Source organism: Malus domestica, chromosome 14 (genome assembly GCF_042453785.1).
Source record: "Malus domestica chromosome 14, GDT2T_hap1".
Taxonomy (NCBI): Eukaryota; Viridiplantae; Streptophyta; class Magnoliopsida; order Rosales; family Rosaceae; genus Malus; species Malus domestica.
In genome coordinates this window covers 8,495,287-8,507,408 of record NC_091674.1, presented here as the reverse complement: position 1 = coordinate 8,507,408, position 12,122 = coordinate 8,495,287, and the positions used below count along the sequence as shown (strand labels likewise).

Genomic DNA, 12,122 nt, shown 5'->3' with positions numbered 1-12,122 from the left:
CCTGTTTGAACAACCTCAGTTAATTATGTATTTTTCTGATAAGAATCAATATGATCTTTATAAAGTTCCTCATTCGAATGAAATTCAATGGGATCTAGGGAGACCATGTCTTCGTTCATAAGGCCCTCAAATCTCCGATTTAATGACTACAGAGAACAATTTATATACAACTAACTTACTGTCAACGTGGTGTCTTATTTTATTAATAAAATGTTATTACATTCTCAAATCGAAATGTATATTGTGATATATTCAATGGGATCTAGAGAGACCATGTCTTTGTTCATAAGGCCCTCAAATCTCCCGATTTAATGGCTACAAAGAACAATTTATATACAATGAACTTACTGTCAACTTGGTGTCTTATTTTATTAATAAAATGTTATTAAATTCTCAAATCGAAATGTATATTGTGATAAATTCGTTGCATACAAGTTGTTATCATGATTGTCAGTCTCTATTTATATACACATATGCATATTATTTTACAAAAAAAAAATTGTAAAATTATTCTTGATTTTTATTTTTCTTGGGCATTATGACTCAGCATGCTTAAAGAATTTATCGTATTTATCAAATAGGTCGTGTTGTGTCAAATTCGTATCTTAACAGGTGACCCAATAACGACCTCATTCGTTAACGGATCGTGTTGTTTCGTGTCTAATTAATGAGTCATCCAAAAAATTGCCATGCCTAATGTCTAGATCTGAAAAACGATATCTTATAAGGTTCTTAACAAGTGGCTCAATAATGACTCGACTCGTTAACGGGTTCTTAACAAGTGACCTGATAATGATCCGAATCATTAACGGATTCTTAACAAGTGACCATATATCAATCCGACTCGTTAATAGGTTGACCCGAGACCAGTTATTTTCGTATTTTTTCGTGTTAGATTAACAAGTCATGCAAGAAGTTGTCAGGCCTAATTAGGTCAAGTATTTGGTACTTCCTCATTGGTGTCTTTGAAGCATGAGCATAAGATACGGTATCGAGCAATCCAATATCTTGGATCAAGCGGGCAACTCAGGTCTCAAAACAATTAATTAATGTTAGAATGTAAATAACAAGTTACCTTGGTCATCTTAAATAGTATGGTTGATCATTTAGCTATGCTTTGTGCCGACATCCAAAACAAAACGAGGTTATTGCGAAGTTTAAGAGTTATGTTAGTATTTAAGAGCTTACTTATTATTTGATTAGGTCGAGATCCCATCACTTAATCTAGTGGCATTTTTCTCGACTTTTTATTTGTTAAACAAGAGGCTAAAACGCCTGAAGGCTAACCACAAAGAAAATATTACATCATAGTGGAGGTATCTAGCAACCCAGTATTTTCTCAAAGAAAATTTTACCACATGATAGTGGCGGATTATTAAGTGCCTATGATGAGAATTGAACCTAAGACATCTCACTTACAAGTGAAGAGAAGTACCACTAAACCTGTAGTACTAAGTGGCAAATTTCCTCTTTTTAAACTAGAATAATATGTTAACTACATTGCAATATTTGGGAATTGAAGGGAAAATAAAGAAGAAATGATGAACAGAAGGATGAACACAGAGATATTAGAGAGAGAGAGAGTTTAGAAAGAGAAATATGATTTGTATTAATTGATAGAATGAAAGTTACACACATAGTTTTTATAAGAGAAAGACTAACTACTCTAACCAAATACTGACCAACTTACTCACTCTATTGCTAACTGTACTTCTAACTGTATTGCTGACTTGTACCCTTAATAGTCCCCCTCAATCTCAACTGGGGAAACCCAATTTGAGATTGGAAGAACATCTGCAATCACTACTATGAAACCCAGAAAAACAGAACAGACTTGAACCAATTGTAATCTTACAATCCTTTTGGATGATTGAATTCATCCATCCCAAATTCATTCCATGTCACAATAGCTTCATCAGTGTCAATATCAATCAAATTTTGCATATGACTAACATAACTATTGGGTGTTTATATAAAACTCATTCAACTTCAAGTTCGGTGCCATACTGCCCTGATCGTGCAACATCCTCATCCAGATTTTGGATAGAAGCATGGTTAATTAAACCATCATCCTCACATGCATGTATTTGTTACCGCCAAACCATCTCCCATTCATCATTTCTATGCACATTTTAGCATCATTCCTTGAATCAAAGTAAGAATGTGGTTTGTTTCTTATTTTAACCAAATTTCTTGATATGATTTTTAGGTACATGTGCAAAGAGGTTAAAATCACACAAAATACTTGCAAGAGAACAAGGTTGTTGTAGTATAAGCGGCTTAAGCCAGGTCGTTTTCCGCTGGGATTATTTAAAACAATTTATGAAAAACCCTTAATCCTAGTTAATTATCTGAAAGAAAAGATTGGAAAAGGTTGATTTTGAATTTAAAAGTATTAAAAACGAATTTTAATAAAAGTAATTTAGGAAAAACAACTAATAACCAATTAAAAAAATAAATAAGTCAAAGAGAAAAGATTTTGAGAAACAAAGGTGGAAAAGCACTAGCTACGCATACTCATAATTTAAAATCAAAAGAATTATATTAAACTAGAAAAAGAATGAAAACACCTTGTAGAATCTGAAAATCTATAAGCCTTAGCCAATCCCTCTTCTCAAATCTTGCGTACCTCCCCCTATGGCTGGCCAAAAAGGCTTATTTATACTACTCTAATTAAAATCCTCCTAGTAAAAGGTCTTAGAATTAGACTAGGAAACTAAATAAATTGAAATAAAATAGGAAACATAATCCTAAATTGACTTGGTAAATTCGCCTAGAAATCTGCACAGCCACGTTCTGGACCCATATAATCTCCAAAACCTAGAAGGGCACGAACCCATCTGAGGTCATCTTGGGCTCCAAAAATGCAATTTAAGCCCAGAAATGTTATTTTCCAGCAACATGCTCTGCTCCTTTATTTAATCACCAGAAAATAACCGCTTGGTAGAAAAATCCAAAATTTTGATATAAACAAGCTAAGGAACACACGAACGTCCTCCAATTTGAATCACTCCAAAATTCATCCGTTTGGTCACGTTTTGCTCTAGAGGAAGTCGAATGTCCTATATTGAAAATATAAAGCAAAGTATCAAAATTCTACCAAAATATTTACCAAATTAATACTAAGAATATGGTAAAATATATAATATAATACTAACTCATCAAGCATCATTCCTTGAATCATAGTAAGAATGTGGCACATTAATTGCCTTCGAAACATCTCCACTAGCACATAATTGTGTTCCCTCGTTTACTGAAGTATCTGCAGTATTTAGATTCTTCGTGTAATCAGTACATTTGGAGGAAAATGATTTGATTCTATAATGATATACTTTTCTGAATCATTATTTGACTCTGCACTGAAATGTTCATCTGAATCTATATCTGTGGGGTTGCACTCATGACCTCTGGTAAGCTTTTGTGGAGATTTGTCATCTTCGTCCATGTTTGTGGGCTTCGTCACCCTGTAGGAAGAATAGCAATAGCAGTAATTGACACCCTTCCTCTGCCTCTAACATGAGTTTCTCAAATGACATCCTTCTATAAGGTAGTCGTATCACACCCTCATGCCGGTATAACAATTTCTTACGAGTTTACCCTTCGTGGGATTTATCGTCAACAATCTCATTCAACTTGGATTCGGCCTTTAATATTTACAAAAATAGAAAATTAACAAATTATAGTGTGGCATCGGCCTTAACTATAACACCATGGGATCGCCCTTTGTGGATTTTACCAAAAACAACTTCTTTGAACAATGGTATCGGCCTTCACAATTTCAACAATAGAAAATCAACATCTATGTAGGATTACCCTTCGTGGAATTTACTTACTCACATCATAGAATTACCCTTCGTGGGATTTACCGTTAACAACTTCTTTTACCCTTCGTGGGATTTACCTACTCACATCATGGAATTACTCTTCGTGGGATTTACCATTTACAACTTCTTCAAACTTCATTATCTAACCGGACTTACTGTAGATTCATGCTAACAACTGAGGTGGTTAGACTCACATTATAGGTTGTAATAAGGGAAAATTACTGCACAAACTCCTCAACAGAATTGCAAAAAATCAGTGAAAGAGAAAGACAAGAATTGGATACTGCAAAACTTCTTGAGTAATTCAACAATGAACACCCTAAAGATATAAGTAGCAATCAAACCCAAGAATCCATACCCATTTCACTAAACATATCAAGATTTGCAGAAAAATCAAACCCAATAGAACTGCAGCATATCAGTGAGAGATAAAAAACTGGACACCATACAAATTGCACAATCCAGCAATGACCAATATTCTTGAATCCAAATATCTCAAATATCACAAACGCTGATCTTGAAGCAATAACCAATCTTTAACCCATATGTTGCGGAAGAGCCCAGAAATGACTCACAAGAAAGATGGCTTCAAGCACTTAATACTCAACATATCAACCGAATGACTTCATGCCCACAACAACAAACTAATTGATTTACATAATACTAAAAGAATCATCGTAAGAAATTCAGAAAAAGTGGCTGAAAAATTTAACCTTCACATGAAAATTCTGAGTTGGTCATTTCGTCAAACACTTGGACTACACAAAAATCTAAACTTTCTTCCATACCAGAGAGTAGAGCACATATCAAATTTGCAGACAAGCAATAATCGACAACTCAGAGAGGAATTTGGTTTTACCTTCATGGGAATGCTTGGGAAATCTCACGTAGTCCTACCCCTATCACACAAATCTTCTCCCTCGTTGTGTTTGACTAGGTTCAGCTGTTGGATTAAGAATTTCCCAAAACCCTCCATTCAAGATGAGCCGACCAATGGAGGAAAATGGTGCTAAGAACGAGGAAAAGGAATTCAACACAGGGTCACCAATTGAGATGAAGAGATTCCATTGGATCCAAAAAAAAAATATAATTGCTTGACATCCCATCTTTCTTCCTTGTATAAAGAACTCGATGAAAATCTGAAAAATTCCAGACTTCAAAGACTGAAACTTCAAGAACTGAAAAGAAAAAACAAATTGCCACTTCTATTTGGCTTGAAGGAACAATTTTGACGACCCATATTTTGACCGACATTCTCTATTCATAGCCCAGACGAAAAATCAACCAAAAAATTATAGGACAATCGCGGAAGCACTGAAGAACTTGATAGAATTTTATTGAAAATCTGAATAGAAAATAAAAATAGAAAACGATGAAATCTAATCCAAAACGGAACCACCATAATCCATGGTGTGAGCCTAGTGGCTCTGATACCATTTTAACTACATTGAAATATTTGGGAATTGAAGGGAAAATTAAGAAGAAAGGATGAACATAAGGATGAACACATAGATATTAGAGAGAGAGAGTTTAGAGAGAGAAATATGATTTGTATTAACTGATGAATGAAAGTTACACACACAGTTTTTATAAGAGAAAGTCTAACTACTCTAACCAAATACTAACCAACTTACTAACTGTATTGCTAACTGTATTTCTAATTGTATTGTTGACTTGTACTTTTAATATAATATAGCATATCATTTTGTGGAACAACAATTAATGACCAATGCGTTGATAGATTTTCCCTTGAGCATTATGACTTAGCATGCTTAAAGAATGTAGAGACATGCACAAACTAAAACACCGCATAGCTAAAGTAGCAAACTAATACGAACCTGTTATATTTTTGGCTTATTTACTCCAACGCTTCCCGAAATTCATACTTGTTTTCACTTTGCTCCATGAAAGAGGTGTGTTTATACCATATTTAGGGCCTCGTATTTAGATCTTGTATAAATACTCAGGGGACTTAAATGTAATTATGTAATAAAGGAAGGGGCAAATATGTAATAAGTGAGGAGTCCTTATTCTATAAAAGGACCTCTCACCCTCACAATTAGAGGAGGCCAATTCCTAAAGCTCTTCACCCTCTCAATGCTCTCACTCTCAGAGCTCTCTTTCTCCCTTACTTATTAGAGAAATACAATACTATCAGTGTGAACGTAGCCCAAACCTTGGGGTGAACCATGATACATCTTGTGTTATTTACATTTCTTGCAGATTCACGGTCAGATTTACGTTGTACCAAGACCTCCGATTTTCTGCATCAACATTTGGCGCCGTCTGTGGGAATTGACACAAAAAGCTATGTCAGTTCTCTTTCATTTTTTTCTCACCATCGTGAGATCTCACCACACTTCACCGTGAATCTGCAGAAACCAAGAACCCAAATCTTTTCCAGAAAATCCCCACAAACAACAAGCCATCATGTTATCTCATCTCTTTATCTCTCTCTATTTGTGTCTGTATCTTCAGAGAAAGATATGATTAAGAGTGTTTTTTGGTGTAAGGATACAAATCGAACGGTCTAGATCAACCTCAACCTTCTTCACCTCTGTATGTTTCTAAAGCACCAGATCGCGGGCATCGCTAACACTAAGAAGCAGCAAAGCTTCATCCAAGAGTCGCTAGTCGACCTAGCCGGATCGCGGGGCATTGATCTTGTTCGGATCAACACTGAGCACTCGCTGGCAGATCAGGGGGCGTTCGAACCTAACGAAAAGGATGAATGGGCCGGGTCAAGGACCGGGTCCGCACTCTCTAGTCATAGATCGGGTCATGGACCGGATCAACGACGCCCGCCTGGAGAAAGCTCTGGCCGTCTGCGAGGGCCTGTTTAAGGACATGGTCGACCAGCTCAACGACTTGCCGACCTCCGCCGACAACACTACAAGAAGCTTCAGTCCGTCGCAAAAAATCAACGACAAGAACACCAAAAGGCCAACCATCGCTCATTCCATCTTTCTCTCTCAGCTTTTTCTCTTTGCCAATTTGAGCAGTCGAGGTATCGCGAGCTTAAGGAAGCGAATTATCAACGAGATCGATGAGAAAATTTCCAAATTAGCAAGTTGCATGAAGAGGCCAACTCAGGACACTGCTCTTCACTATGGAGGCAGGAAAGGGGTTACCAGAACTCAGTCTGTCGCACCTGACGAAGCGCTTCCGCAAGCTTCGTCAAGTAGACCCATTGTTCCGTCTCTGATCTTCATCGAACTTCGGTTCCGATCCTCTTCCACGACTCCATCTCCATCAACCCGTTTAAGGGCTCCGGCAAGTGCAGCTACGCTGGCTGCGTTAGCGACCTGAACATGGTGTGCCCTGTTGGCTTTCAGATCCGCTCTCACGACAACCGCCAGGTGGTGGCGTGCAAGAGCACTTGCTCTGCTTTCAACTCTCCGAGGTATTGCTGCACCAGCAACCCTCAGTCGTGCAAACCGACGACGTACTCCAAGATCTTCAAGGCGGCGTGCCCCAAGGCTTACTCATACGCTTACGACGACCCCACCAGCATCGCCACCTGCACTCGCGGGAACTTCTTGTTGCAGTACAGGATTCCTTCTACTCATTCCTCTCAGCACACATCACACAGACAGAAAGCAGAAAGTAGAAAAGAAAAAAAAACCAAAAGAGAAAAGCAGTGGGAACATAAAAGCAAATAGAAAAAGGAAAAGACAGAAAGAATGGATGGGCACGACCAGAGCAAATGGATTTGGCAAAAGATACCTTACAAATCAAAGTGGACAGAGAAGGAACGGGGAGATCAAGAAAAGCATCAGCAAAAGAGAAAGTAAAAGAGAATACAAAAGTAAAGAATAAACACCCCACCAGAATGATGTGGTGTACTCTTCTTATTTTTTAATGAATGTATAGTACCAAAAAAAACGGCAAAGCCCAAAATAAATGGGCTGGAATGTTGTGTAAAGGACGAAGGCTTATAAGCCTAAAATAGCTCCAACCAGGTGATCAAAAGTACGCCCAGTACTCCACAATTATTCGGCAACCTGCCGCCATTACCATCAACCAGGTGATCAAAAGTACGCCTAGTACTCCAAAATTATTTAACAACCCGCCTCTATTACCACCTACAAGGTGATGAAATGTACAACCCGTACTCTCCTTCATGCCACCAACCAGGTGATCAAAAGTACGCCCAGTACTTCATATTATACATGAGCATTACTCATGTCAATCATACATAAACATTCATGAGCATCACTCATATCAATCTTACATAAACATTCATGAGCATCACTCATGTCAACATCCATGAGCATCACTCATGTCAATCAAACATTCATGAGCATCACTCATGAGCATCACTCATGTCAATCAGCTTCAAAAGCTTCATTTACAAAAGCTCTAGCTTCGAAAGTTTCATTTACAGAGCTACAGCTTCAAAAGCTTCATTTACAAAAGCTCTAGCTTCAAAAGCTTCATTTACAGAGCTCCAGCTTCAAAGCTTCACTTACAAAGCTTCAGTGCAGGGTATACAAATACTGCCTTTGAATAACTGCTACTTCGGCCCATACATGGATTCAATTTGAAGTCTCCAGCCAACAGACTCTATTGACCGAAGACTTGGGGGACTACATTATGTACCATATATTGGGCCTCAACTGGGCCTCATGAAAAATACTTGGGGGACTCTAGCCCATCATTCATGTATTGAGGAGCGAGCCCTTATTCTATAAAATGGACTCCCTCACCACCATTAGAGAGCATCAACTCTAGCCCATCATTTATGTATTGAGGAGCGAGCCCTTATTTTATAAAAGGGACTCCCTCACCATCATTAGAGAGCATCAACTCTAGCCAATCATTCATGTATTGAGGAACAATCCCTTATTCTATAAAAGGGACTCCCTCACCGTCAAACGCCACAAGCCGAGCCAACCAATGCCACGAGCCTCGCAGCCTCGCAGCGTGTACTACTTCTAGTTGAGCATCATTTCAGATTGAGCACCGCCTCATATCGAGCATCAGTTCAAGACAACATCTAGTTACTTCGACCTACACATGGACTGAATTTCAAGTCTCCAGCCAAAAGACTCTCTTGACTGAAGACTTGGGGGACTACTGTTTATACCATATTTAGGGTCTCGTATTTAGACCTCGTATAAATACTCAGGGGACTTAAATGTAATTATGTAATAAAGGAAGAGGCAAATATGTAATAAGTGAGGAGTTCTTATTCTATAGAATGACCCCTCACCCTCACAATTAGAGGAGGCCAATTCCTAAGGCTCCTCACCCTCTCAACGCTCTCACTCTCAGAGCTCTCTCTCTACCTCACTTCTCAGAGAAATACAATACTATCAGTGTGGACGTAGCCCAAACCTTAGGGTGAACCACGATACATCTTGTGTTATTTACATTTCTTGCAGATTCACGGTCGGATTTACGTTGTACCAAGACCTCTGGTTTTGTGCATCAACAAGGTGCATAATGAAAGGTTGTATAGCTATGGGGGTTAAGCGAGTAAAAATGAGTTTCAGAAGGTAATGGGAGAGCAAGTATGAGTTTTAGCAAGGCTTTTGAGCAAATAACCCTCTATATATATATATATATTTTTTTTTTTTAATTTTTTTTTTGTTCACCATATAGCACTTCAAATCAATTTAAAGGTAAAGTGAGATAAAATAAGACTGGTGCCTGGTCATAATAGCACCTCAAATCAATTAGAGACAGTGATTTCTTCGCACTTTTTTTTCCTTTTCAGGCCTATTTATTTCTGGTTTGGATTAAATAAATTACAAAAAAAAAATTATGAGACAATAATATTTATGAGTGTGCAAAGGAAAGAAAACTTGTGTCGAAATTATTAACTAAAAGATAAAAAAAACCGAAACGTATCATGATAATATTTAATTTTATATCTTTTGATCAATATGCCGTTAGCATTTTAATTTTGCCCATTCAACAATTGTCATTCATAAATTTCTCAACAATAAAAGAAAGCTTAAACTAAGTGAAAAGGAAAAAACGAAAAATAACAAACAAAACTAAAAATGAAAAAAAAAACCCACTAAAACTACAAAACAAACAGATATCAAATTTGAAAAAACAAACCAAACTAAAATCCCCGGTAAACAGTTAAAATAAGTGATGGTTACCACACTTATAGTAGTGAGTTTCTTTTGCAATTTATTTGTACCAACAATTAAATTAAATTATAGTTAAAAAATTAACAAACAAAACTGGTAAATACGCGTATTTACCAAGTATGGAAACACCATGCTATATTTCTATCCATCTTTCCCTTTTTAATTTTAATTTTAATTTCTTGCACAGCAAGAGAGGCCAAAAATCCAAACTTATTAACAAGTGGGGATCACATGCGGCCAAGAACACCGCAGCAAGTAATCCTCAAAAGGTAAAGCGCCAAAGCCAGAGGGAGGAGAGAGAGACGGTAGAGAGAGGATGGGCTTCATAGCAAAAGCCAAGAGCAATAGCGATAGCAGCTGGAGCAGTGAAAATTGGGGGATGGGTTTGCTTCTGGTGTTCTTCCCGGAGGACAACGGCGGCACCACCACCACCATTGTCGATAAAATCACCAAGCTCTTCTCTTCTTCTTCCACTTCCTCTCCATCCTCCTCCTCCTGTTCCTCCTCCAAAACATGCGCGGTTTTCAGAAGAACCAGCTCCAACAATCTTATTCTCTCCAAAGCCCAATCCACAATTTCCATCTGTGCCCTTCTCGTCTTCCTCACCCTCCTCCTCTTCACCCTCTCAACCTTCGAGCCCTCCGCCGCCAAGCCTCGCCCCGTCGTCCCATCACCTTCCAGAAGGTTCCTCTCCCAAAGTACTCAAATTCCCCAATCGCCCACCAATCACAACTTCCCCCTTCTCTCCTCCTCATGGTTGTCCGAAATGTGGAAGCAAAAACAGCAGAAGTTGTTTAAGTCCCAATTTGCCCTCCAGAAGATGGGCACTCTGTACCGCCGCGGCACCAGAGCCATGCCCGATCTCGTCGTCGCCCATTTCCACGACGACGTCACGGAACCCGAGCTCCGGTTGTTTCTGAGGGTGTTGCACCGGTCCGGCCTCACGTCCAGAGCGGACGTGGCGTTCGTCTTCGCCTCCTCCGGTTCTAGATTCGGGTCCATAATCCAGGAAGAGAACACCTCGTTCTTAGTGCTCCTCCGCCGTTACGGGGGCCTAAACCGGACGGCTGCGGCGAGGGAAAAACCCGGTTTGGGATTCGACGCGGCTCAGTTCATCAAGGCCGGGAAAAAGGAAATTGAAGAGCCCCTCTGGGGGAAAAAGGGTGTTAACTCGGAAGGCGACGGTGAGTTGACTCGGTTTAGTTACGGGTCGGTTGTGGGGTTCGAGGCGGGCGAGCTGGACCCGGAAAACTCACTATCCGGATTCGTGGACCACGTAGTGCCGATGAGCCTGCGGCGGTGGGCTTGTTACCCGATGCTTCTCGGCCGGGTTCGAAGAAACTTCAAGCATATTATGTTGGTGGACGCCAAAAACTCGGTCGTGGTCGGGGATCCACTCGGCCGAGTCCGGCACCGGAGTCCCGAGTCTGTTCTTTTATTCACAATGCCGCCGCCGGGTAAGCACCCCAAGAAAAACTCCGACTCAACTCAGTCTCACGGCGCGGTTAATTCCGTCGTTATCACCGGCGGAGCCCGCGGAATTCGGCGGCTATCGAACACCGTGTTGACGGAAATAGTTCGGGCCACCATGCAGCACAAGAGGAAGAGCATGGTGACCGAGTCGGGAATTTTGAGTCAACTCGTTGCCAACCCGTTCGTAAGGAAAAGTATTAATCTGGTCACGTCAGGTGAGTCGGTGCCGGACCCGAGTTCAATCGGCGGAGCAGCGGGGCTGTCCGGCGGGCACACAATTATCCAACGTGGTAATAGTAATCACGACGAGCTTAAGTCTATTATTATGAAGCAAATTTGTTTATTAGAAATAGATTCTTCTGTCTATAGGGATTGTTAGGGAAAAACAATAAAATAAATTTAGAGGAAAAAAGAATAGAAATGTTTATTAAGATCCCTTTTTTTTTTTTTTGTTACTTGTTTATAATATCGATTTAGCAATAAAATCAATTCTTTTGTATACTTTCTCTTTGTATGATGACGTTTTTATAGTATCATATTCAGTATTAAGAAACGTAATTTATATCGTCATGCGATAGTGTAATTCTGTTGAAAAATTTTCCTTTTTAGTATAAATTTTGGTAGGTAGGAGTATTAAATAGTGATTAGAGTCAAGTTTACTAGGTCAAATTGAAATTGACAAAAAGTATAAAGTCAACTAAGAAACTATTACCCTTTT

General features: G+C 39.1%; 1 protein-coding gene across 1 annotated transcript; it reads left to right on the top strand.

The window, feature by feature from the left end:
• The first annotated feature begins 10,065 nt into the window (after positions 1 to 10,065).
• On the top strand, positions 10,066 to 11,905 carry LOC103454430 (uncharacterized). The gene has a single exon (XM_008394017.4). The coding sequence runs from the start codon at positions 10,248 to 10,250 to the stop codon at positions 11,781 to 11,783; it is 1,536 nt and encodes a 511-aa protein (XP_008392239.3). The 5' UTR covers positions 10,066 to 10,247; the 3' UTR covers positions 11,784 to 11,905.
• The last annotated feature ends 217 nt before the right edge of the window (positions 11,906 to 12,122 follow it).